General features: G+C 43.3%; 2 protein-coding genes across 6 annotated transcripts in view; one reads left to right on the top strand and one right to left on the bottom strand.

The window, feature by feature from the left end:
- The window catches only part of LOC118547504 (olfactory receptor 2B8-like), an 87,883-nt gene extending 66,481 nt beyond the window's left edge, over nucleotides 1-21,402 (bottom strand). The window contains exons 1-3 of one of the 3 annotated variants that reach the window (XR_013441480.1): nucleotides 21,170-21,385; nucleotides 20,536-20,675; nucleotides 20,160-20,403 (exon numbers count right to left, since the gene is read on the bottom strand). The gene's annotated coding sequence lies outside the window, so the exon portion shown is untranslated. Of the gene's footprint in view, nucleotides 1-20,159; nucleotides 20,404-20,535; nucleotides 20,676-21,010; nucleotides 21,145-21,165 lie in introns of those variants that run through there. The other 2 variants (XR_013441481.1, XR_013441482.1) reach the window with 2 other exon arrangements.
- ZSCAN16 (zinc finger and SCAN domain containing 16) lies at nucleotides 4,884-27,009 on the top strand. Of its 3 annotated transcripts, none has more exons than XM_036111037.2 (3): nucleotides 4,884-5,780; nucleotides 6,737-6,875; nucleotides 26,865-27,009. In XM_036111037.2, the coding sequence occupies exons 1-3, from the start codon at nucleotides 5,286-5,288 to the stop codon at nucleotides 26,876-26,878; spliced, it is 648 nt and encodes a 215-aa protein (XP_035966930.1). In that variant the 5' UTR covers nucleotides 4,884-5,285; the 3' UTR covers nucleotides 26,879-27,009. The 3 variants fall into 3 exon arrangements, with proteins under 3 accessions (XP_035966930.1, XP_035966927.1, XP_035966929.1); XM_036111034.2 differs by lacking the exon at nucleotides 26,865-27,009 and adding an exon at nucleotides 14,073-19,578; XM_036111036.2 differs by lacking the exon at nucleotides 26,865-27,009 and adding an exon at nucleotides 7,196-10,759.
- The last annotated feature ends 454 nt before the right edge of the window (nucleotides 27,010-27,463 follow it).

The raw sequence follows: 27,463 nt of genomic DNA on the forward strand, positions 1-27,463 counted from the left end.
TAATGATTCCAGTCCACATACTTTCCAATGTGACCATCTCTAAATAAGAAATAATCCTTGTCATCTAGAACTACTTTGGTGCCTCCATATTCTGGGAAAAGAACTTCATCTCCAACTTTCACAATAACTGGTTGAATCTCTCCACCCTCTCCTTTAGAGCCCCATCCAACAGCTACTACTATTGCTTGCAACACTTCTCCTTGAGATTTTTCTGGAAGCATAATACCTCCTTTGGTTACAGTTTCAGCTGCACTCCTTTCAACTAAAACTCCATCGAAGAGGGGAAGAAACTTTTAAAAAATGCTTGCCTTGCCATGACTCCAGCCGCCCCAGTTCTTACAGGTTTGTGGTTTTTAATAGGCTTGTTTAAAAATGTTTCATTCTTGGATCTATTAATGTCACTTTTTCTTTGTTCTAATTCATTTACTTCTGCTTTTATCCTTATTTCTTTTCTAACCTTTCCTTGGGGATTTTCTTCTCATCCTTTTTCTAATTTCTTGAATGCTTAGTTCATTCATTTTCTCTTTTTAAATTTTATTTTTTAAGATTTTACTTATTTATTAGAGAGAGCACAAGCAGGAGGAGAGGCAGAGGGAGCTAGAAAGGGAGAAGCAGACCCCTGCTGAGCAGGGACCCTGACGTGGGGATCCCAAGACTCCGGGATCATGACCTGGGCCAAAGGCACTTAACTGACTAAGCCACCCAGGCGCCCCTCATTTTGTCTTTTTAAATAATGAAAGCAAGTGAGAATATACATCCATTGAATGAATGCTGTTATTTTTAAATAGTCCACTAGTGTTTTTGTGGGTGGTTTTTTGTTTTCAGTAGCTTTGGGAGATCTAAATAGAGAAGAAGAGGGCCCTGGGTGTCATGCACTGGACTGCCTGCTTATGCCTCAGTCATGAAGGCAGAGAGGCTCCATCCAGGTAGAGGAAGGACGTAACCAAGCCAAGGCCCAGGGTTTTACCAGGAAGCCTCACTCTGACTGATGTTCAGCCGCTCACATTTCCACAGCCAGGTGCTCAAGGCTCTGGCAGGCTGATTGTGTGAAGCTGATGGCAGCCTGAAGCTGGGGGCAGCCTGAAGAATATTCTGGACTCCTTAAGAAGTTCAGGACCTGGAGCAGGGTTTGTGTTTGGAACCTGGTGAGAAAATTTGACACAAGAATTAGATAAGGAGAGAGAAACATGCTGGTGAGTGCACCGCACTGAAGGAGGCGGCAGGGAACAGATGAGCATTGTCTGCAGCTTTGATTTGCTCCGCAGGCTGTGGGGACGTTTTGTGCCACAGTCAGGGGAAGGGGTTGGCTTTCCATCACGTACTTCTTTTTTTTTTTTTTTTTTTTTTTTTTAAAGACTTTATTTATTTGCGAGAGAGAGAGAGAGTGAGTGAGAGAGCACAAGCCATGAGGCGGGTGGGAGGGGGGAGAGGCAGAGGGAGAAACAGACTCCCTGCAGAGCAGGGAGCCCGATACGGGACTCGATCCTGGGACTCCAGGATCATGACCTGAGCCGAAAGCAGTTGCTTAACCAACTGAGCCACCCAGGCGCCCACCATCACGTACTTTTGATGGAGGGAAGAGCAGAGGTTATGCTGCTTTTAAATTTCTCTCCCAGGGAGGACAGTTCTCTAAAGCTGGCTTACTTGGAAGTTACTCATTTCTCCGTTTCCTAAATGACCTTTCCAGGTTTATTTTTTAATTTAAAAAAAAATTTTTTTTTATTATGTTATGTTAATCACCATACATTACATCATCAGTTTTTGATGTAGTGTTCCATGATTCATTGTTTGCGTATAACACCCAGTGCTCCATGCAGTACGTGCCCTCTTTAATACCCATCACCAGGCTAACCCATCCTCCCACCCCCCTCCCCTCTAGAACCCTGTTTGTTTCTCAGAGTCCATCATCTCTCATGGTTCGTCTCCCCCTCCGATTTCCCCCCCTTCATTTTTCCCCTCCTGCTATCTTATTCTTCTTTTTTTTTTTTTTTTAAACATATATTGTATTATTTGTTTCAGAGGTACAGGTCTGTGATTCAACAGTCTTACACACTTCACAGTGCTCACCATAGCACATACCCTCCCCAGTGTCCATCACCCAGTCACCCCATCCCTCCCAACCCCCAACCACTCCAGCAACCCTCAGGTTGTTTCCTGAGATTAAGAATTCCTCATATCAGTGAGATCATATGATACATGTCTTTCTCTGATTGACTTATTTCACTCAGCATAACACCCTCCAGTTCCATCCACGTCATTGCAAATGGCAAGATTTCATTCCTTTTGATGGCTGCATAACATTCCATTGTATACTGAGCCTGGGTGGCTCAGTCGTTAAGCGTCTGCCTTCAGCTTGGGTCATGATCCCAGGGTCCTGGGATTGAGCCCCGCATCGGGCTCCCTGCTCGGTGGGAAGCCTGCTTCTCCCTCTCCCCCTGCTTGTGTTCCCTCTCTCGCTGTGTCTCTGTCAAAGAAATAAATAAATCTTAAAAAAAAAAAAAACACACACACACTTAAGATAATTATTCTACAAAAACAATCATATACTGTTTTGTAACTTACTTTTTTTATTCAATATGCCTTTGGCATCTTTTAATTTTTAGCTTTTAAAAAAGTTGGGGATATAAAAAATCTAAATTCCCAAATGTGGACATTTGGGTTTCCCCAATTTAAATAAACAATGTTTCTTTGTATATGTTTGAACATTTGTGTATTTTTTTAAAGATTTATTTATTTATTTTAGAGCTCAAGAGCTGGGGGAGGGGCAGAGGGAGAGAGATCTCAAGCAGACTCCCTGATGAGTGCAGAGCCCCAAGTGGGACTCAATCTCACGACCATGAGATCATGACATGAGCGAAAATCAAGAGTCGGTGGCTCAAATGACTGAGCCACCCAGTTGCCCTTTGTGTAAGTATTTCTATATAAATAATTCCAAGAAGCTAAGTTGTTGTATCAAGAGGTATGGGCATACTAATTTTAAAGTCTTGCCTTCTGAAAATATACAACCCAAGAGTGCCAGTATTTTCACACAGTTTCCAATACTAAATATGACCAATCTTTTTATCTTTAGTAATCTGAAAAATTTTAAAAATTTTTGTTATTGTTTTAATTTAAATTCTTTATTAGTGAACTTGAGCACCTTTTCATGTTGTCTATTTATGTTCTATAAATGCTTACCTAAGTTGTTTGCCAATTTTGCCATTGGCTTGGTGGTATTTTTCTCAATTTTTTGTAAGAGGTCTTTGTGTATTAGGAATATCAGTCCTGTGTCTTTTAGATGGGTGACATATTTTACTCTGAGCTTATACGTTAGTTTTTATTTTTTTCATTTAAAATTCCAAATTTTTACATCACCAGTTCCATCTATCTTTTCCTTTATGGGTTTTCAGTTATATGTCTTTAGGGTTTTATGTCATGCTTAGAACTCTCCCCACTCCAAAGTAGCAATAGCTTCCCAGCCTATCTCCCTGCTCTGTCCTTGTCCAACCCCCTTCATTTACAACTTTATTTTTAACACAGCCAGAAAACTCTTTTCAATACCTGTATCTGAACATGTTACTCTGCTGCTCAGAAATTCTGAATGACTTCCCATCTTGGAGTAAAAAAACATATGTATCTTTGAACTCACCCGAGACCCTCATATCTTTCCCTCTCTCTACTCCCAACACCCTTTTGTTGCCTTAGCTCCAGACACACAAGCCTCCTTCCTGTGCCTAGAGTATTTCAAACACACTCCACTCCAGGCTGTGCATGTGCTATCCCTCTCCCTGAAACAGCTTTACCCCTGATGATGCACTCGCTCGTCTCCCTCAGTCTCTGCTCAAATGTCAGTGTACTAGTGAGGTCCTCCATGACCACCCTATTTAAAATTGCATTACTTCATTCTCACCCCAAACTTTGCATTTCCTTCATTTTCTCCTTGGCACTAACATCCACCATCTAATATACTATATATTTTTCTTGTTTATTGCCTGCCTCCCTACCTCATACACAGAAGCACACATACTAAATTACAAATTCCATGAAGTCAAGAGTATTATTTTCCTTTAAACTATAGTTCCAGCTTCCAGAACAGTGCCTGGCATAGCAGGTGAATAATCAATATTTGTGTAAGAAAGAGAAAGAGGGAGAAAAAAAACTAAGCATTTCTAACCCATCAGATTGGCAAACATCAAAATATCTTATGATATGTGTTGACAAGTATAGGTAAACAGGAACATCTCTAGTAGGTTCTATGGTTGGTAATTTGGCACTAACAAAAGTACAAATGTCCCTACTCTGTACTCCAGTAATTCTATTTCTAGGAATATATACTATGTAAATACCCTTACACATGAGAAAGATACATGTTTACAGTAATTTATTGCAGTAGCGTTTCAAAAAGAAGACTGGAAACGACCTGCCTATCAGTGGGGTAATTATTAATGAATGATGGCACATGCAATGAATACTATGCAATTGTTTAAAAAAAGAAAAAAGGCAAGATCGAGGAAACCCTTTATGCACCATCTCCAGTATTAGTTGCTAGGAGGCAGCAAGCAAGGCGCAGAAATGCTGCCATTTGTGCAGGACGGCGAGGGTGACGTGTACCTGCCTGATGTGTGCGGAACAGTACGTGTGCCCCGAAAACACAGGCTGTCAAAATTAGATGCTGAGGACGCTTACTCTTTTTAAATATTGAACTGTGTGAATGCTTTACTTTTTCATACTACGTTTCTAATAAGTAAACCTAAAAAATTCTGGAGAGGGGAAAAGTTTTAGAAAAAGAACAAAGAGGACGTGCCCGCGGGCCCGCGCACAGCCTGCTCGTCCACGCGGTCCTCCACGGGCGGGGCCACCGAGGCGAGGCTTCCTAGAGCGGCCGGAAGTGCCGGCGGCCCGCGGCGGGGCGCCCATTGGTCGACTGGAGTCCGGCCTTTGTTCGGGGCCGCCGAGAGGTGGCCGCCGCGGCGCGTGAGTCCGCCCTGCGCCCGTCGCTTCCGCAGGGGAGGACGAGGCCGAGCCCCCGGGAGCGGACGGGGGAACGCGAGGCGGCGTCTGCCCCACAGCCGCCGACCTGCGGGCTGCGCCTGTCGGGCGTGCGGTCCGCGAGCCTCCGCCCGGCGCTGTTGACCCCTGGCGTCTCCCCAGGGCTGGCGGGGGCCGGCTGCTCGTCCGCCCCGCGGGGAACGGGAGTCTGACGGCCGAGAGCCGCCGCGCGGGCCGGCCGAGCGAGCTTGGCGTTCGTCGGAGCGCAGGTGTGAGTCCGCGCCCCTGCGCGCCTGGCTCCCGCGTTAGCGGTGTCTATGTTCACGGCGGCTCTTGTCGTCTCCGCGGTGACGACGTCCCCGAAGCACGGTCCCGAGAGGTTCTCCTCGAATCCGGCCCGGAGAGGAGCGATCTCCCGGCCCACGATGGCCGCAGCCCCGGAACCCGAAGGACAAACAGCACTTGCAGTAGTTAAGGCAGAAGAACACCGCGGGGGACAGGGCGCCGTCTCCCCGAACCACAGCGCTCGCGGCAGAGAGGTCTTCAGGCAGCACTTCAGGAAGCTCTGCTACCGGGATGCGCCTGGGCCCCGCGAGGCCCTCACGCGGCTCCGGGAGCTGTGCCGCCAGTGGCTGAGGCCGGAACGCCACACCAAGGAGCAGATTTTAGACCTGCTGGTGCTGGAGCAGTTCCTGAGCATTCTGCCCGGGGAGCTGCAGGCCTGGCTGCAGGCGCGGCACCCGGAGACGGGCGAGGAGGCGGTGGCTGCGCTGGAGGATCTGGAGCGGGAGCTGGACGAGCCGCGGAAGCAGGTGGGAGGGGACGCTCGTGGGGCTGGGAGAGCTCAGGGCGTACGGACCGAGCCGGAGCAAAAACACAGCACGTGAAAGAACACCTGGAGGCCTTTACTAGGTCATCGCGGAGAAGAACGAGGCTTAGGGAGCGACCTGACTGCCGGTGTCAGATAACGTACAGACCCGGGAAACTGATGAGTTTGTGAGGGTGGATCCGTGAGAAGTTAGGGAAGGCAAGGAGGTAACAGGGAAACAAAGAATTCTCCAACATTCATAGCTTTCTATTAAAAAATGGGCTTCCTGGTTAAAAAAAGAAAAAAAAAAACCCCTCCCTTTCCATGGAAATAGTCGAGGTGGGTTCAAATAGATGTCAAGGATATTACAGAACAGCACTGTCGAAAAGAACTGTAATGTGAGCCATATGTGTAGTTAAAATTTTCTAGTAGCCACATTTTAAAAAATAACAAGTGAAATTAAGTATTTTTAACCCAAAATAATCATGTAATCAATATAAAAAATGAAGTATTTTGCATTCCTTTTTTGTATTGTTTTTAAAATTCAGTGTGTATTTTACACTTTGTAGATCTCCATTCCTACGAACCACATTTCAGGCGCCCAGGGAGCACACTGTGCTTGTAGCTATCATACTGGACAATGCAGTTAGAGAAGAAATGCCCCCATCTGGTGAAGGTTGGGCTAGATAATTTTTCAGGTTCTTTCCAAGTCAGAATACTGATCCTGGACCCCTGCGATCATTGTGAGAAGAGACTGAATTTCACTCTCCAGTGGCCTGAAGCGTAGGGATTAGTTTCTGACTCTTCTTTTTTTAGTCATTATTTCCATTTGCGATTGAATGAGAATTTTTCCCATTTGTGTTCCTGGTCCCTGGCAAATCCTTCTTTTGATCTTTTCTCTGAAGTTCTTTAAGTTCTTTCACAAAATCTACAAGGCCAATCATACCTCATTGTTCCCAGGTCCCAGCCAATTCAGAAAGACAGGACACACTTTTGGAAAAGTTGACCCCCTTGGGAGGACCCCATGAGTCACTGACTGCACAGCTCCATCCCAAGAAGATTCAGCAGGAGCAGGAATCTGGGGAGCCCCAAAGGAATGGTAAGGAGCAAGAATTTATGTGTGTGAGGGAAGATAATGGTTTCCTGTGTTAGGAGCTTTCTCACTTTGATGTTCTCCTTTTCAAGTTTTCTTGCTTATCCTCCACCTCACTGTGGAAGATTTTGTCCCCCTTCTGACCCTTGCCTCATCATGGAAAGAATTATATTTTAGTTTTTCATTAGACTTAAAAGCTGCTTTTTGGCCCAATGGATGGGGGATGGGATTTAAATACTCATTCAAGTTAATAATACCTTACATTTCTGTTTGTTGTTATCTGATGATTCTAGTTCTAAATTCTCTTAAATTTACATTTTTAACAGGAGAATTCATATGACATCCTGTATTAGTCTATTAGGGGTGCCAGAACGGAATACCACAAGCTGGGTGACTTACACAACAGAAATTTATCTTCTCACAGTTGTGGAGGCTGGAAAGTCCAAGATCAAGGTGTTAGCAGGCTTGGTTTCTGGTGAGGCTTCTCTCCTTGGCTCACAGACTTGCTGTGTCTTCACATGGCCTTTTTGCTGTGCACACACACTTTTGCGATCTCTTCCTCTTAGGTAAGGATGCCAGTCCTATTGGATAAGGGCCCCACCCTTATAACCTCATTTATTCTTAATTACTTTTTTTTTTTTTTTTTTTTTAGATTTTATTTATTTATCTGACAGAGAGAGACACAGCGAGAGAGGGAACACAAGCAGGGGGAGTGGGAGAGGGAGAAGCAGGCTTCCTGCTGAGCAGGGAGCCCAATGCGGGGCTCGATCCCAGGACCCTGGGATCATGACCTGAGCTGAAGGCAGACGCTTAACCGACTGAGCCACCCAGGCGCCCCTCTTAATTACTTCTTAAAGGCCCCTTTTCCAAATGCAGTCACATTGGAGGTTAGAGCTACAACGCATAAATGGGGGGGGGGGCAGGGCACAATTCAGTCCCTAATACATCCTCACACTGAAAGAAGTAGGAAAGAGAGAGCAAGAACTAGTCAGTATAGTAGGCTTTTTGTTTCTCCCATGTTAGGTTGACTGGGTTTTGGTTGTGGTTTGCTTCCCCACCACAGTAATCAGTTCACTAATTGAAAACCAGATGTCTAGTGTATCCCCAGGCTTCAATAAAAAGTAAACAAACTTTAAATTCCAGTTTGCCCAAACACTCCTTTTTTCAGTGCTCCCTGTCCTTTCTCTAGAGGCTCTTATGTCCATACTGCCTCCCCTGGGCAGTATTTATACTCTGGCCTATTATGGATTCCATTCTCACTACTTTAAATTTTACCAGTATGGTTCTCTCATTCTCTAGGTTCCCTGCCAGGTGATCTGTCTAATCTGAAAAATGATTTTAAGTTAAGATATTTGTATTTCATACCTGGAAAGATGACATTCGATTATGTATAATTTAAAGGAGTCTTTTCATGCTTTTAAAGCATAGTGTTGGTTATTGGTTAGCTTTAGAGGTGAGATTGAGACCCCCTGTTCTGTTCATTCTTCTTTTATTAAACATTTGTTGAGCAGCAGCTACAGCTAGGCACTGTGCTAGGTGTCAGGAACACAAAGGAAAGACTTCTCTTCAAAAAACAGAAGTGAGCAGTAATGCTATAACCTACAAAAAAAAAAAGGACAGCTATCCCTGTGGCAGGCCCACAGAAGTGTCACAGAGTAGGTTTGATTGAGCTGAGATGGTCAGATGGGTGGGAACTGGGAAGGGAGAACAATTCAGGCAGAGAGAACGGAGGGGGGGCGGGGGGCATGAAAGCTTAACATTCTAAGAACAGCAGTTGCTCTGAGTTGATTTTGATGAAGAGAATTTTGTGGAAGGGAAAAATCAAAGGTCAGTGGTGAAGGTTCCTAAATACTACGCTAAGGAAACAGATGGAGGTCTGTTACATTATTTGTTTGTTTATTTTACTTATTTATGTTTAAGTAGGCTCCACACCCCAACACCAATACAGGGCTTGAACTCACAACACTAAGATCAAGACTTGAGCTGAGATCAAGAGCCAGATGCTTAACCAACTGAGCCATCCAGGTGCCCCCGTTATATTATTTTAATAGAGGAGTGGATGACAGATTTGTGTTTTTTAAAAACCACTATCATGATTCTACTTTTTTAAAGTTACAGAGAAAAATATTAGAAGGATATCTCCAAATGTAGACAAAGATTATTTGAAGGCAATGAAATCACAGATGACTTATTCTACTCTCTTTTCCAAAGTCTATAAGTGAGTGAACACACCACTATAAATAGGGAGAAAAGATAAAACACAAGGGGGGTGAGGGGAGACCACTTTCAAATATAGAAGATTGTAGACCAGTGCCCAAATAAGGCTGGAGAGAGAGGAAGGAGAAAATTCAAGAGATATTTATTATTCATTTATTAATGAACAGGTCTGATTAGATATTGGTGGTTGGGGATGTTTTAATAAAATCCAAGTTGGTGACTTGGGCGACTTGCAGATAATGGTGTAAGTAATTGAGAGGAAAATCAGAAGGTGGGAGTATCTTGTGTGTGGAAACTTAGAATGGATTCAGTTCTTATACATGTGGATTTGCTGTATCTCTGAAACATCCATCCAGTAGGCCGTACAGTTTAAAATACGGTTCTAGATACAGGAGAAAGATGTGGGAGGAGACAAGAGATGTGCGAATCGTCCCTGGGTAGATGATAGAAGCCATGGCTGTAGATGAAGTTGACCAAGAAGAATGTATAAAGTGAGGAGAAGAGAGGCACATGCAAATTTTTGAGGCATTCCACCATTTGAAGTTTGGGTGGAGGAAGAGGATTCTATAAAGAAGACAGATCAGGGAGTATCAGAGAAGTAAGAAGCAGAAGAGGGTAGTGTCACTAAAGATACCAGGAGCTTCAGCCAGCTACAGCCAATGCTACTAATGGGACACAGGATAAGAACTGATAAGTGTCCACTTACTGAATTTGGCATTTAGAAGTTAATGGTAGTCAAGAATAGTTTCAGAAGGCAGAAGCTAAAAGATGTAGGCTACTTTAATAAGCTTTAGTAAGCTTAACTATGTGGGGTCTTCACCTTTTTTCTGTGAGCAGGCATATTATAAGAAATTTCTCTCCCTGCCTTTGGGAGGAGACAGGACAAGCAGTGAGTCATAAAATAGGTCACAATAATATTTTAACATGTCAACATGCTAAATTCTAGGTAGAACACAGAATTATTATGACTAATGGATAGTCTGTGCAAAACTCAAGTTCTAGATGGTCTTTCCTTGTTTTTTTTTAATAGATATTTCTGGACTAGTTCACTCTACTTCATGTTATAAATTCAGAAAAATACACAGTTCCTATACCTAAAATTGTAGAGGGTTACACATGTGCTGCTATTAAAATAACTTTTCAAGGAAAAGTATGAATTGTCTTTTCTTAATCTAATACACTGAAAGGTGCTTCATGAAATCTAGCTATCCTATGAGGCCTGAGAATTTTTAGGGAATCCCTTTTGTCTGCATTGAACAGCATGAATAGGACTTTTTTTCTAAGGTACAGCACCGAAAGCCATTCACAGTTTTTATCTGTGTCACCACCACCACCACCACCACACTCCCCACCAAAACAACTGACAAGCAAAAAACAAAACCCACCAAAACAATACAAAAACAAAATAAAACTCTGCAGAAATCACAACACATTTCAAGACGTGTCTTTTAACTTTATTAAAAGCATGTAATGTCTGGTCCAAATCCTCATTTTACAGTTGAGGAAATATACCCACAGTGGTTGTGACTTGTCTAAGTTTCCAAAGAATAAGAGGCAGAGCTGAGATTACAGTCAGAACCTGGGGCTCCTGCCCGCTGGTCCAGAACAACTGTTAAAAGCCATCAGGATAATGTACCAAAAAGTCACTATCTCTCAAAATGTAAATTTATTGTTAAATAGACTTTTTATGCACTATTTCTTATTTTAAAAAATTCATTGTGGGGCGCCTGGGTGGCTCAGTTGATTGAGTGTCTGCCTTCAGCCCAGGTCATTATCCCAGGGCCCCGGGATCGAGCCCCTCACGGGCTCGCTCTCTGTCAAATAAATAAATAAAATCTTTTTAAAAAAATTATAGTATCCATACCAGCAAGGTATTATTATTTGTATTAGCTGTTGGCTAGCATAATAGGACTCCTCTTTGTAAACATAACTGGGAATTACAATAGCAATAATCACTTAATACAGAATTATCTTCGTAGATGACAGAAGAACTTGGAGAGCTGAGTATTTTGCAGTTCTTTGTAGCACATTTGAAAGTATTTCAAAGTGAACTTTTTGGACATGCTATTAACCCACAACACTGACTCTCCATTAGCAGATAAATGACAGTCTCCTTAACTCCCAGTTTCACTGCACTCGGCATTTAACCTTGTCCTTGCTCCCCTAGACTGTCAAGCAAGTTGTACACATGGTAATCAGATGATCTTTACTTGTCCTCATCTCAGTGACCAGCAGGGTTAGACTTATCTCGAATTGTAACTGATAAGGACTCTTGGTGTTACATATGCCAAAATAACATTGGAAGGTCAGCCCTGGCAGAAGATGTTAGATCCAAATATTTTTCATTTTGTCTGTTCTAGAAGAAGGTCTCTTGGTGTGCCTGGGTAGTTCAGTCAATTAAGCGTCTGACTCTTGATTTCGGCTCAAGTCATGAATTCAGGGTCATAAGATCAAGCCCTGCGTCAGGCTCCATGCTTAGTGGGGAGTCTGCTTGAGGTTCTGCCCCTCCTCCCACTCATGCTCTCGCTCGCTCGCACTCTCTCTCAAATAAATAAGTAAATCTTTGAAAGAAGGCCTCTGGCAATCCTATTGGCCTGGGACTGGCTAGCACTTGGAAGAGATACATAAACAAGGCCCTGAAACTCCAGTTGACCAAGAAATAGACTACAGGTCCTTGAGATGAGAAAAGTTCACATATGACAATTTTCATACAGTATTATTCTGTACACTGTTCAGTTGCAGATCTAAGGGAGAGGGTTATCATTTCAATTGCTGACCAAGAAAAACCAACTTTGTATTAAAAAAAAAAAAAAAAAAAAAAGCCTTTTGAAGTTCTGGTGAGACTTTTCTCTAGATTTCTCCTGAAGTTGTGGGAGAGAGACTCATCCTGAGGACTGGTAGATTACACTGAAGATGGTGGACTGAGCACTTAGTTTTGTCTTTTTTTAATTCATCTTCATCAGTAAGCCACGGGAAAGCCAACCAGTGGTGACCGCTGTATATAAAAGAAGTGGTTGAGCCAATATGCTGATGTTTGGGAACACTTTTCTTAATGGTATGGGGGTGTCTCTGATTTCCATGATTTGCTTGATCATTATTACCCTACTAACTTAGCAATACTTCTGTCACACATTATACTTTTACAAATGCTTTATCATACATTCCCTCATCTAATCAAACTATAGGTAAAGAGGAGGGCACAGAGGTGATAAGGAAACCAAAATAGTGGTCATCTGCCAAAATTTAAGCAGTTATCAGACAGTTCCAAGACTGGAATCTAGACCTCCCTGGCTCTAATTTAGTCTTTGTCATTTCTAGCCAAAGATAATACAGCAATCAGGTTCCAAAACAATATCATCTTAGAGGAAATATTCCAACTTTGAGAAAGTCTACTGCCTGATTTAAAAAAATAATAAAATAATAATAATAATAAATTTTTTTAAATTAAGAAAATCGTTAAGGAGGAACTGATTTGAGGAAGAATGGTAGCAAGGGGACATGGTGAGGACAGTGAAGAGTGGACTTCACGGCATGGCACTCAGCCATGTGAGCCAGTGTTTTCCACCCCCAGCCCAGGCACTGGAATGTCCGGGTAGCTCTTGCTGCTGCTTCTGTCATGCCAGGTGACCACTGAAAACCGTAATTAAATGACTGTTGCCAAGTGAGGATTCCTAGGTTTGTTGAGATGTTGGTCACAGCAAGACCAATTAGGTGACTTTCTATTCCCTCCAAATCATCAAAACAGCTGTTTTCTTATAAAATTCATGTCAACAAATATTGAGTACTTGCCATTATGTGCTATTCTGTACTAAGCTTAGGGTTGAGGACATGGGGAGCAGGAAGAAGGAGAGAACACATCCAACTTGGGAAATTAGGGAAGACTTCCTGGAGGAGAGAGCATTTGAGATGGACCTTGAATAATAGCTAATAATAGTGTGGTTCCTGGACCAGTAGTATCTATCAGATCAGGAAACTTGTTAGAAATGCAAAAAAAATTTATTTTAAGATTTTATTTATTTATTTGACAGAGAGAGACACAGCAAGAGAGGGAACACAAGCAGGGGGAGTGGGAGAGGGAGAAGCAGGCTTCCCGCTGAGCAGGGAGCCCGATGTGGGGCCCGATCCCAGGACCCTGGAATCATGACCCGAGCTGAAGGCAGATGCTTAACGACTGAGCCACCCAGGCGCCCCAGAAATGCAAATTCTTAAGCTCTATTCCAGCTTTATCAAATAGAAGTTCTGGGGTCAGGAAGCCTGACATTCTGTTTTAATAAGTCATCCAAGGTGATTCTGATGTACAATCAAGTTTGAGAACCACCATGCTAGGATTTGGACAGGAAGAGATGATAGTTTCAGAAAAAAGGATTCAACCCAGCACATACACCAGACCATTGTCACTTCCTACTAATCTTCCTGGATTGATCCTGACCTACATGCTCTCAGTCTGCTTTTAATTAATTATTATCCTTCACACATTCCCCTCCTTTGATGGTTCCTAATCACTACATTCCTCTCATATCCCTAACCCCACTGTCTTTTCCCCTTTTACTCAGTTTTACTCCCACTTAACTACCTGTGTTTCAGGCCCCTGCATGTTTCTCCCACACTTTTACCTCCCTCCCCATTTCTGTTCTTCGATCCCCGTCTGTCCCTCTTAATTATCCTCAGCATATCTCTAGTCCTCATTTACCACTCACCACTCTGCCTTTGCACAGGATTGCCAGGCAACCCCCTGATCCACATCAGTGCCTTTTCCTCTCTTCTTAATCTGTTCCCAAATAATTTTTCTGCTGCTGTCTTCCCTACTGGCCTCTTAATCTCTTCCTTATGTTGTCAATATACGTTTTGACGATGCCAAATATCTAGTTTGTACATTGTATGTGACTTTGTTTTTTATAACACATTTATAACATTTACGGTTCGTTCTTTCATAGGCTTTGCTTCTCAAACCTAGACTAGGACATGTTTGTGTACTCTTTGTTACAGGTGATAAAACCAGAACTAAGAATGAAGCATTGTCCCAGAAGGAAGATTTGCCCAAGGACACAGAATTCCTTGGGAAGATAAATGACAGACTTAACAAAGACATTCCTCAACATCCTGAATCCAAAGATGCTATTGAAAGTGAGGGCAGATTAGAGTGGCAGCAGAGGGAAAGAAGACGCTATGCATGTGATGACTGTGGGAAAAGTTTCAGTCACAGCTCAGACCTTAGTAAGCACAGAAGGACTCACACTGGAGAGAAACCCTACAAATGCGATGAATGTGGAAAAGCCTTCATTCAACGTTCCCATCTCATTGGACACCACAGAGTGCACACTGGAGTGAAACCCTATAAATGTGAAGAATGTGGGAAAGATTTTAGTGGGCGCACAGGTCTTATTCAGCATCAGAGAATCCACACAGGTGAAAAACCCTATGAATGTGATGAGTGTGGGAGGCCCTTCCGTGTAAGTTCAGCCCTGATCAGACATCAAAGAATTCATACAGCAAATAAGCTCTACTAAGATGGTGAAATAACAGAGGTTCTTTAGCTACTCAGCTCTCCTTCATTATCAGAGAATCTGCCTTAGGGACTGTGAGTATCCTGAATATAGGCAAAGCTTCAGTCATCATTGAACATTTCTCTGGCACCAGAGAATCTACCTGAGAAAATTTCCTTTTATTTCTAAATTAGTTCAGTTTCTTAGGAAGCATTAAGGTTATTTCAGAAAGCCTTGTCTGTTAACAGACTGCTCCCTTACAGCCCAAAATAACCATGTTTCTTGGTTGAAAGATAGTGAATTCTACTTCTCAGCTTTCCTTTTTACTTGACTATTCTGTGTATGACATTAGGCAAAACAGTCACATTTTTCTCTGCCTTCATTTCCCCCTTCTGTAGAGGACATAGTAGAGACCCACCAGGTATGTTGTATTAAGTTAAAGCTGCTTTTGAAATTAATAACTAAAACAATACTAAGTATTTATTTTCCATCACTACTGATATAATGGCTATTATAATGTATAATCATTTTGTGGAATTTGTTTGCCAATGCTAAAAAAGAGGAAACTACCAAAAAAGAAGCAGGGTAAGGAAAACATTCAAGTGGGAAGGAAAGCAGTAAGTGATGAGTAGGAGCTACTGCGAAGAGGGATGACCGTAATGAGGATAAATCACTCCTCTTCTGAGTCTCAGGTTCCTGGAAACAGAGACGTGGGGAGGGATTGGTCCAGAACTGCACTGTCCAGTGGAGTAGCCAGTGCCCACATATGGCTGTGTAAATTTAAAATTAATTCACTCAAAGTAGAGAATTCTGTTCCTTAACCACGTGCGGCTAGCAGCTGCTCAACTGGACAGCACAGACAGATCGTTTTTATCGTGGTGGACAGGATGCTGCTGTCCTAATCAATCACCAGTAGCATGTCTTCCAGCTTAGAGACTGTGTGATTCTGAGTTCGGGAAGGTAGTAAAAGAGACACCTGAGGAGACTGCAGTAGCAACAGGAGATAAAATACAGACACTCTAAGAAAGGAATTTAGTAATAACTTTATGGCACTTTTCAGCCTTAAAAAAGGAGTATATTATAATTGGAAGACTGAAGATTATTAAAGTAAATACAATAACATAATAATCTAAATTAAAAGCTTAAATTACTACCTCATCTCTAAAACAAGAGTGTAACTACAAAGTAGCATCCCATCAGATACATATGCTGATAAGAAACTGGGACTCTCAGGAGTTTAAGATAATAAACAGTCCAATTTTTTTGTTCAGCTTGGAAATGCATTAGCAGTCCATGTGCTTGCAACAGTTTTACACCCCTAGTTTGAGAAGACTGTAACATGACAGATACTGTGACCGGAGGCCCAGCATGTTCAAATGTACACCACCCTCAAACCACCATGAATCACTGGTTCTAGGAATAGCCATCCCCAGGACAAGCAGGAAGGGATCTAATCTCTTCCTGAAGACAGGAATTACACACACTTGCTTCTGTATTGTGACCGAGTAGTTAAACCACCACAGTGCTTTCTGTGTCGTTACTACTGTTGGAAGATGAATCTTATATCACTCCTTGTAACACCATAAACTGAACTTTTATGTCTTTTGAACGTAATGCTGCTTTTTAAAAGAAAATGTAAGTTTATTTTGATTGTCTACATCAACTGTAGAAAATTTTAAAACATCAAGTCTCATACTCCTACTTGTTTTTATGACATAATTATCTGAGCAATATTTCAAAGCATTTGAAACAAAGGATTTTTTAATGGTCATGAAGAGAAAAGTAAAGTATTAAAAATCTTTAGTATTAGAAACATCCTTGTTTTAAAAATAAAGCTAGATGCTGAGTGATAGCTTTTCCCCCTTTACCTTATTTTGTCTTGCTGAGAAACAAGCGTAGAAGCTGCTGGCAGTCTGTAAAAGAAAAGCTCATACTTCTGATATGATCCCTTCTTGAATTTAGAGAGGCTTCTGCAATGGTGAGAAAGATGATTTTGGCTACCACAAGATTAGGTTTCCTAAAATTGGTAAAAACATGACAGACTGGTTTTCCTTTATCATCCTCTATATGCTATAACATTCTACTCAGATAGTTTTGAATACCTGTTAAGTACAAAGAATCATTCTAGTCTTCGAGTTGTATACCTTCAAAGGCTAGTTTGGAGCACTGAGACAGACCATGCTACCCTTTTTTAGGTTTGGTGTTGATTCTAAATTGCCACCACAGTGTCCACCATCTGATAACAGAGGGACAGAAATATATGCGGCCAGAGACAGCCTGGAGTGCTGCAGGCAAGAGAAACCTGGGATCAGTGCAGGCATAAGGCAAAGGAGGCATGAGGTTAAAGATCTGAGTTGTTGCTGGTACCAGGAAGAAGCAGGTGTTGTCCGATAAGTGTGTAGAAACCCAAAGGAAAGAACTGGGGAGGGTGCTCATGCACAGCCACAATTATTGGAAAAGAAGATGTAATACGTTAGACACCGTAACCGTAACTACAACCGCTTGGTTCGAGCAGAGAGCCATCCTCAGCACACAGCACCTGCTCTAAAAGAACCCAGTTTCTCAAACAGTTGTGTCAGAAGCATATGCATTTCTCCTCCATCTTTTTGGAGAGACGATTTTTTTTTTCCTTTTTTGAAGGAGGCAAGAAGTTGTAGTTTTGAGTTTTTGTGAACTAACAAGAAAGCTGTGATTGTAAGAGGCACCTAAAGGGAGTAGAGGGGGCAGCTCTCTTAGACACTGATGGGGGATGGTAGTGAACTGGTGATTCTGAATGAGGAACCAACAGCTTTGAAGGGAGGAAACAGATTGGGCGCTGGGAGAGGAGGGGCTGCAGGAGGTATGTATGGGCACTGGTGAGGGGCGGGGAATAAGATCAGGGGAAAGGGAGGAAGGGAGAAAATAAAAAGGAACAAGGGTACCAAGAAAAGAACAAAGATAAAACAAGAGATGGTGATAGGGAAAGAGAAGAGAGTGACGAGTAATCTAATACTGGCATCAGTCATGTTTGAGCCTGGGTCATAGGATGGATAGAAGTCATACGAAGAACAGATGAGCTCCTTATCCCAAGGTACACTGAATCTTATGAGCACAGCACGTATTATCTATCTTTATCCAACAGGTCTCCATTCTCATCCTGAGCATAACATTATTTGTTTATAATCAAAAAGTCCATCAACAGTGAAAACCAACTAGAAACCTTGACATACTTCAACAAAACAAGCTCTTCTCCCCTAACTGATCCCACAAGGGAGTCATATTGAGGTTCTGAAGGGACAGCTAGCTCAGTCTTTCTTCCTCAAATCCTCTAGAGCAAGGTTTCTCCATCTTGGTTCTGCTGACGTTTTCAGCCAGACAGTTCCTTGTCGTGCCCTGCCCCCTGCAGTGTAGGGCGTTTAGGGGTATTCCCAGCTTCCAGCCACTGGATGCTACCACACCTCCTACTTGTGACAAGCAAGCATTTTTAAGATGGGGGAGCAAATGCCCCCTTGAAGGGCAAAATCACCCTCAGTTGAGAACTGATCTACAGGAAAATAATCTAATTTCCATGACTGTTCCTCTTCATACACAGTAAGATTCTACGGAGATGGTACATACGACCAGCACTGCTAGACCCTCTTTCTTCCCCCAAAAAATGATTCCCAGGGTACCTGAGCTCTAAATAGCAATCATACTGAAAAATTAGTCTGCTTTAGGAAGCCATACCTCACTGTTGAGGACCAGAGGAATCTGCCCTCAAATGGGACTCGCATAAAGAGCTTACATTGCATTTTTTAAACTTTCCTCTTCCTTCCCTGGCATACTTGTGGTGCTACCTACCCCTCTAGCCCCTGACCCAACCATGAACAGAGATTTTTTGATTGAGATTTGCCCTATCCAGTACAGTAGCCATCAGGTACATATGGCTATGCAACTAAGAAACTACATTTTTTAATTTAATTTTAATTAAATTTTAAAACATAATTCAGTTATTGGAAAACCTTTATGGTGTAATTTGGGTATGTGAATCTACTTTTAACATTTTAAATTTTGTATAATCTCAATAAAGTATTTTCAATGAAAATTTAATATCTGAATTGAGATATGCAATAAGTAGAAACATCAGCTTTCAGAGATTTAGTATAAAAAAAGAATGTAAGATACTTCATTAATTTTTATATTGATTAGATGTTAATATTTTGGATATACTGGTTTAAATAAAATATGTTATTAATATTAGTTTCACCTGTCTTTTACTTTTTTAATGTGGCTATTAGAAAACATTACATAGGTAGATCACATTATATTCCTATTTATTGGACTGCCTGATCAAGATCTCACCTCAGGGTACATCCCATTCTTTATGTTTCAAACCACTTTTTTTTCCTTTTTTTTCTTTTGTCAGAGAGAGCGCATGCACAAGCAGTGGGGGCAGCAGGCAGAGGGAGAAGCAGGCTCCCCGCTGAGCAAGGAGCCCGATGGGGGACGGATCATGACCTGAGCCCAAGGCAGACGCTTAACTGAGTCACCCAGGCGTCCCTCAAACCCCTTTAATTCTGTGAGACTAAGTTCTGTGATGCCAAGGACTTTTTACCTACTTCTTCTTACTGATTTGTTCGACAAGCATTTATTAAACACATGCTATGTGCTATAGGAGACAAGGGCAGGCTGCCCCAAAATGTACCACTATGGCATACTGATTATTTTAAATAAAAGTTACTTAAAGACAGCTGGTGCAAGAAGGATACTGAGACCTCCTCTGTGTCCCCCTAAAAGCAGAAAATAAATCTCCCGTGTGAAAGGTACCCTCCCTGTACCAGGAGGTAAGGAGACATCTTTACCACCAGAGAGAGGAAATCTAGAGCCCAGGAGGCCGTATAAACACCCCGTGCTACTGTTTACTAGTTCACCACCCCAGCCCAACTTCTGTTTAGAATTCCTTACTAATTGAACCTCCCAAAGTTAAGTTTTCCTTGTCCTGTCAAATCCTCACAGATCTATTGTCTCCTGTCTGAAAAGTATAAAAACCACCTGCTTTGGTCATTTCTTTAGGTCTTAAGTTCATTATTGGGCTTCCGTCTGGTCTTTTCTCCTGTTAATCTGTCTCCGGTAAATTTGATTCTTAGTCCAACTGTGAGACCACGAAGGTACAGTAATAATTTTTCCTCCCCTTCAGTTCCAAGCCCCGTTCTAGGTCCTGAGGACACAGCAGGGAACACGGTAAGATCTCTGCCCTTATAAGCCTACGTTACAGTAAAGGGAGACATCCCCTCACACCAGTGAGAACGGCTATCACCAAAAAGACAAGAAATAACAAGTGTTGATGGAGATGTGGAGAAAAGGGAGCCCTCATACACTGTTGGTGGGAAAGCGAAACGGTGCACCACTGTGGAAAGCAGTGTGACGTTCCTCAAAAAACTAAAAATAGAAGTACATGATCCTGCAATTCCACTTCTGGGTATTTATCCAAAGGAAAAAAAAAAAACCACTGACAAGGATGTAAGTGGCGCCATGTTCACTGCAGCATTATTAGGACAGCCAGGCTATGGAAACAACCTAAGTGTCCGGGGATGGGCGCATGGATAAAGAAATCGTGGTATATACATCGGAGTATTACTCAGCTTTTTTTTTTTTAATGAAATCTCGCCATTTGTGACAACATGGATGGAACTTGAGGGCATTATGCTAAGCCAAGTAAGTCAGAGAAAGGCAAATACTGTGTGACCTCTCCTGGGGCGCCCGGCGGGCTCGATCACAGGAGCTGCAGATCATCTCGGGGCGGCGAGCTCCAGCCCACGTTGGCTACAGAGGTTACTTAAAAACAACAACTACACGGTCTCTCTTATATGTGGACTCTGCAAAAAAGAAAAAACTACATAGATGCAGAAAACAGAAGGGGGGCCGGCATGGGTTGAGTCAAAACCTTAAAAAAGCCAACCGCACAGGTGGTCGTACAGACACACTCAGGAGAGCTGAGGAATCCGTACCCAACAGAACAGCCGGCCGTGAAAGTCTGTTCCTCTTTAGCTCCAACCAGTAAAACCCAAGACATCCGGGCAGGAAACCAGGGCCAGGCTGACTCCCTTCGGGGGGCAAAATACCGATTCCGAGGCCCTGGAGGGGGCGCCTGGAAACGCAGTAAAAAATAAAGATCTCCGCTCGTACAAGCCCACCCTACAGCCGGGGAAACAAGTACGACCAGCACCAAGGAAGAGCAAACAGGAACGGAAGACACAGAAGGACCGGAGGAGCACCGCGGCCGCCAGCGCCGCGCCGGGACCCGGGGAGCCCCGGGGAGCCCCGCAGCACGAGAGCCCGCCGCGCGCCGGGGACCCCGCCGGGCGTCTCTGCACAGAGACTCCGAAGACACTGGAAGAAGCGGGTGGCGTCCCGCCCCGGCGGAGCGCCCCGCGGGGTCCCGGCCCGCACGCCGTCCCCTCAGAGCCGCCGCCAGCAGCTCACCGGTCTCCCATCTCCACGCTTCCCGGCGCCGTCGCCGCCCTGAGCGCTTCCCAGCTAGTCCGTCCTTCGCACCGCTCCCTAAAGGCCTCAGCACGGTCCCAACCTGGCCGCAGCGCCTGCCCAGCGACGGAGACCGCCCCGGCCCGCCCCGCCACTCACCGCCAGCCCCTCTCGCCCGCAGCTGTCCGAGCCCGGGCGGCCAGCCAGCCACGCCGTCCGCCGGCGCCGGCCCTGCCGCCGGCCGCTCCGGAACCGTTAGCAACCAGCAACCGGAAGTGCCGGGCAGTCGTGAGAGCGCGGGGAAAGCGGTCCGGCCTTCTCCCGGGCCAGAAACACTGGGTTTCCGCCTGAAAGAGGCGAGCGGGGAAAGCGGTCCGGCCTTCCCCCGGGCCAGAAACACTGGGTTCCCGCCTGAAAGAGGCGAGCGGGGGAAGCTGGTCCGGGGGCCTCCCGGAGGCCCTGTCAGGCGGCAGGGTACGTTCCCGTAAAGTCCCTCGAGCGCGGGGCTGGGCAAAGCTCCAGGATTCCACAGGATGCCCGAGAGTGACCGTAGGGACAGGCCTCCGCGCCCCGCAACCTCTCATCCGGAAGAACATGAAGGGGAGCAAAATGTGCCACCCCCAAATATGCCTCTTTGATATAGGATAGTTTAGGCTGATTATTTTTGTAAAACAAGCAGGACAGGAGCTCTGAAAACCATGTAAATTTTACCCCTTTGTAGGAAACATTTACATTTGTAAGGGAAATCTCCATTTGTCAGGTGTCTCCCCAGGAAGAGAAGGAAGGACTCCAAACCTCCAGAAACGCCTTGTTACTGAGAGGGTAACAACAAATCTGCATGACAACCTCCTTGTTCTTTACTGTGCTTCACCGGGCAACCTCCCGGGGCTCCCCAAACCCAAAAATCTTCATTTGCTCAGAGGTGGACGTTATATTTAAGGCGGTGGCTTGGGTCCTTCCAAGGAGTCACTCAGTCTGCCTGGATCTCCCCGTGTGTGCAGGAGGTTCACCTGTTACTAAACGGGTTTTCTCCTGTTAACCTGTCGTTTTATTGGGTGTTGGGGGGGATCTCAGCCAAAAACCTAGAAGGGCAGAGGCGAAATTATTTTAGTTTCCCCATAAAAGTAAAGTGCAGGACTTGAGTAAGAGACAAACCATGAAGAATGAGAAAGGCTGTGGTCATTGGGAGCTTCATACAGGTGCTCATCTCAGCACTCTCCCCAAACTTGGCACCTGGCACACGTAGGCTCTTGAGAAGTAGTTACCTGGATGAGTAAGGACAGATCTCAGCAGAAGGAAGAGAAAGGGGAGGTGAATCAGATTGACTAAATTTCACTAGTTGACAAAACAAATCAAACCATTTTTTTCCTGTCTGCAATGTCTGACACATCTGCATATTTTAAGGGCCACTACATACTGGAAGTGGGAGAGAGAGCTCAGAATAAATATTAGATGAGGAAGCTTATACTCTATTTAAAGAGCAGATGCAACAAAAGCAGGTAATATAAAATAGAATGCAATAAATAGATTGATAACGTCCTGAGAAGAGAGACATGTTATTCGAATAACAGACCAGTATTTAAAGTGATTAAGAAACAATGAGACAAATTCTTGACTTCAGAGTACTGGGGAAGCATCACAGTGATTATGGGATAGGGAGAGGGACATTCTAGAGGGCAGTAAACACAGACAGGATTGCTAATGTTAGAAAGAAAGGAAAAAAATCTGCATGTCTATCAATAGGGGAATAATTACATATGCCATATCATATCATAAAGTACCATTCAGGGGGTGCCTGGCTCAGTTGGTTAAGCATTTGCCTTGGGCTCAGGTCATGATCCCTGGGTACTGGGGGTCCTGGAATCGAGCCCCGTTTCAGGCTCCCTTCTCTGACTCTCCCTCTCCCTTTCCCTCTGCTTCTCCCCCTTGCTCGTGCTCTCTCGTGCTCTCTCGCGCTCTCACTCTCTCAAATAAAATCTTTTTTAAAAAATAAAATAAATAAAATACTATTCAGCATTTAAAATGACAAATTATCGGGCGCCTGGGTGGCTCAGTTGGTTAAGCGACTGCCTTCGGCTCAGGTCATGATCCTGGAGTCACAGGATCGAGTCCCGCATCTGGCTTCCTGCTCGGCAGGGAGTCTGCTTCTCCCTCTGACCCTCCCCCCTCTCATGCTCTCTCTCTCTCATTCTCTCTCTCAAATAGATAAATAAAATCTTTTAAAATAAATAAAAAATAAAATAAAATGACAAATTATCATTGGAAAAAGCAGTGTCAGAACAATATGTATTCCGTATTTCTTGGAAGAAAACTATGTGTATATATATGTAATTATGTGTTATGCTTGTGAACCTAAAGGAAAAGGATGCACTCCAACCTGAACAGTAATTCTCTCATGTTAAGAATTGTAAAAACTTGGGGCGCTTGGGTGGCTCAGTCATTAAGCGCCTGCCTTCCGCTCGGGTCATGATCCCAGGGTCCTGGGATCGAGCCCCACATTAGGCTCCCTGCTCAGCAGGAAGCCTGCTTCTCCTTCCCCCACTCCTCCTGCTTGTGTTCCCTCTCTCACTGTGTCTCTGTCAAATAAATAAATAAAATCTTTAAAAAAAAAAAAAAAGAATTGTAAAAACTTTACAGTATTTGCAAGCTAACAATCTTACGTGCCAGATTCATGAATCCTGGTAGAAGTCACTAACTCCTGTGACAGAAACAAAGGATTTTATTTAATGACACAAACATCAGGAGCTTCATGTTTTCCTTGTGCTGAGGCCACAGGGGTGATGTGGAGGGGCCCAGGTGGATGCTGCTCACACATTGGGTTTGCATCCTAGCAGAGGAACCCCAAGCTTGCGAAAACCCAGTCTTTGCCCAATCTTGTCCCAGAATGAGGCATTATCTTTATTATCCTGGTCAAGAAGTAGATCTGATCCAAAAGGAGTTACATCTTTGAAAAGATAATCTGAAAGAAAATTTGTCAGAAGAAATCCTTGGAGAAGTGTCTCCCAACATTCTAGGTAATAGCATTTGGAGGTAGAGATGTCAGCTTTTTTTTTTTTTTACTTCATATACATGTAGATTCTAATTTTTATCATATTTTGTTATTTTAATCTTTCAAAATATAATAAAAACAAAAGACAAAGAAGTTTAAAGTTGTTTTAGTGAGAGATAAGGAGCCACTCATGGTCAGTGATTGGGGGAATGATAATGATACTTAAGGAACATAATAACCATATCTGGGATGGACTAGTGGTATAAAGACTATCTCAGGGCTGCAGTCATGTAGTGAGATAACTAGAACTGAGAATGGTGATTATGGTAATGGAAAAGAGCAACCTTTCAAAGGAGAAATATGCTGGCTCTGATGATTTCTACTTTACCTCCGTATTTCATCCGGGTAAATCAAGGAAGCTTCTCAAGATGGCATACATTCGAAATTGGTGATAGTGTTAATAAGATCCCATGGTGTTTGCATGCATAACTGAATTTAAGAAAAATAAAGAAAATTCCAGGTCCAGATGGTTTCACTGGAGAGTTCCACCAAACATTCAAAGAATAAATAATTCCTATCTTATATCAACCTTCCCAGAATGCAAAGATTAGGTTATACTCTACCCATTTTATGAGGCTAGCATATCTTTGATTCCAAACCTGACTTGGACAGTCTCACTCATGAACAAAAGTTACAAAAGTCCAAAAATTAATATTAAATCATATCCAATATATTGAAAGGATGACATATGTTATGACCAAGTTTCATTTATTCCAGGATTGCAAGGTTGACTTAACACTAGAGAAAATCAATGTAATTCATATTAACATGTTAAAGGAGAAAAATAATATAACATTCAATAGTTTTAGAAAACATGATGAAATTTAACATCCATTCATTATTTTCAAAATTAGCAAATTAAGTAATTGAAGGAAGAGTTCTTAATCTGCTAAGGAGTATCTACAAAACCTACAACAGAAATGATGTTACTTAGCTGTACCTCCCTATCTCCTTTTCTGTCCAACTGGTTCAGGACAGGCTGCCCCCAAATATGCCACTTTGGGCTATTGATTATTTGGAATTAAAGTTATTTAACAAACAGCCAGTACAAAAAGGACACTCTGACCCTCCTTTGTCCCCCTGAAAGCAGAAAATAAATCTCCCGTGTGGAAGGTACCCTCCTTGTAGAGCAGGTAAAGAGATGTCCCTATCGCCAGAAATAGGAAATTCAGGGCTGAGAGACTGTAAAAACAACCTTGGTACTTCTTTACCAATTTACTATCCCAAGCCCAAACTTTGTCTTCTCAGTTCTGCTGAAATTTATTATTTCTTTGTCTAAAAGGTATGAAAACTGCTTTGGTCACTTCTTTGAGCATCATATTTTTATGAACTCTTGTATAAACAACCCTAAATGTTTTTCCTCCAGTTAATCTGTCTGGTGTTGATTTAATTATTAGGCCAACCAAAGAACCTAGAAGGGAGAAAGTTTTTCCTCCCCTGCATTATTTACAATTAAGCCATTTTTCTGTTCCCTGGGTTGTTTCTATGTGTGTTATACCTCCCCCTTCTCTTTCATTGTCTGCTCTTGATTTTTACGAGGTGTCTTCTGATGCTTGGTGTTGCTCATATCTAAGAATGGAGTCCTGTGCTGGTTAATGTCGGTCGTGTGAATTTCCACGGCAGGAGGCGGCGTCTGCAGCTGGTCTTACCCCAGTGGGAAGACCCAATCCAGGCGGGACATAATAGGCTATGGGCAGCCCTTCCTCCAGGCTGAGTGAACAGGGAGCAGGCAGACAGGCTGCGAACCTACACAATTACCGAAACATGAACCTCTTTCTCCAGAGTGGAGAGCTTCAATGTACTTCACTTCCAGACAGTGCTATCTTTCTTCATTTTTTCCTCCTCCTGTTCCATTTAAAGGTCCAGAGTCATCTCAAATTTTGCTATGCTTCTTTCTTAGGCCTCAGTTTCTTGGTAAGAGCCTGTCCACTTGTTTTAAAAAGTAGGTATCAAGCTGTAGGCAGAGGACAAAGCCCAGCTGCCAGCTAGGGGAGATCTCCAACTGTTCCAAACACAGTTCTTAAATGAATGGCCCACACTTGCCCTTTACAACTGTTGGTCCTGAGGTTTGAACTTCTCCAGTGATACTGAATGAGGAAGCAGGTGTGAGAATCCAACCACCTATTAAGCCAGACATTAAAGAGATTTGCAAAAATGTGAAATAATTTCACTCCTTTCACTAACTTTTTGTTTTGGAAGATATCATTAAATTCCAGAAGATATATTTCTTAAGTTAACATGTAATGAGGGGCGCCTGGGTGGCTCAGTTGTCAAGCATCTGCCTTCGGCTCAGGTCACGATCCCAGGATCCTGGGATCAAGCCCTGCATCGGGCTCCCTGCTCAGCGGGAAGCCTGCTTCTCCCTCTCCCACTCCCCCTGCTTGTGTTCCCTCTCTCGCTGTGTCTCTCTCTGTCAAATAAATAAATAAAAAATCTTAAAAAAAAATAAAGATTTTATTTTTAAGTAATCTCTACATCCAACTTAGGGCTCGAACTCACAACCCAGAGATCAAGATCCTCCAACTGAGCCAGCCAGGCGTCCTGAGACCAAAATTTTTGAAAATTACTATGCTGGTCCATATACTGTATATGAAGTGATGCTTCTGAAACTAAAATGCAGAACAACTGGGGAGAATCTGGGAACACCTTTGAGGCGCTAGGTGTGGAAAATATTTGGAGTGTTATCGTAACAGCACTCCAACTGATCTTAAGGGTTAACTTGCTTCAAGCTTATTAGCTCCTTGCTTGCTGACCTAAGTCCCTTGATCTGTAGCAGAAATAACCTACTTTTCTCGGGATTTGCAGACCACTGGCCTTGACGAGTGAAGGACCAGGCTTTCCCAGAAGATAAGGCCTGGCTGCATTTGAAAACAGCCGCCATGGAGTACAGCAAGTCTGTTCAGGGTCATGTCTACAGATGAGTAACAGACTGGACACCTGCTTCTCTGGCATGTAGCCCCCCTCCTTTTCCCCATGCCTTCCCCTTTACAGCCTTCTGGCTTCATCTGGACTGGGAAGATGGTCTTTGAGACATTAGTCCACCGTCTTCCTAGGTGGCCAGCTTTCTTTTCCACTGTCACTTGTCTTTAAGTACTGATTTTCGAGAGGCAAGCAGTTGAATCCGAGTTGGGAACTGGTTCTCTGTCTGGTGATGTTATTAGAAACATGTTCCTTGCTTATACAAATAGGAAAAGTACAAGTAAGCAGAGTCTAACTTTTTGTGCCTTGGTGGGGCTGTTGTTGTTGTTGGACCTAGCAACTCAGGAAATTTATGTGCCTTCTAATCCCTGGTGTGGCTAGTTCTAGTAGTGGTGTAAAAAATTAAATGCTATTTTGCATAGTAGGAAGTCAATACATATTATAGAATATCTATACATGAAAAATCAAGAAATGGCAATGTTAGT

Source organism: Halichoerus grypus, chromosome 9 (genome assembly GCF_964656455.1).
Source record: "Halichoerus grypus chromosome 9, mHalGry1.hap1.1, whole genome shotgun sequence".
In the NCBI taxonomy this organism is placed as follows: Eukaryota; Metazoa; Chordata; class Mammalia; order Carnivora; family Phocidae; genus Halichoerus; species Halichoerus grypus.

Coding starts and splice junctions, on each gene's coding strand:
- ZSCAN16 (XM_036111034.2), top strand. CDS start 5,286: ATGTTCACGGCGGCTCTTGTCGTCTCCGCGGTGACGACGTCCCCGAAG. Junction 5,781..6,736: donor TGGACGAGCCGCGGAAGCAG/GTGGGAGGGGAC, acceptor CATTGTTCCCAG/GTCCCAGCCAATTCAGAAAG. Junction 6,876..14,072: donor TGGGGAGCCCCAAAGGAATG/GTAAGGAGCAAG, acceptor TCTTTGTTACAG/GTGATAAAACCAGAACTAAG.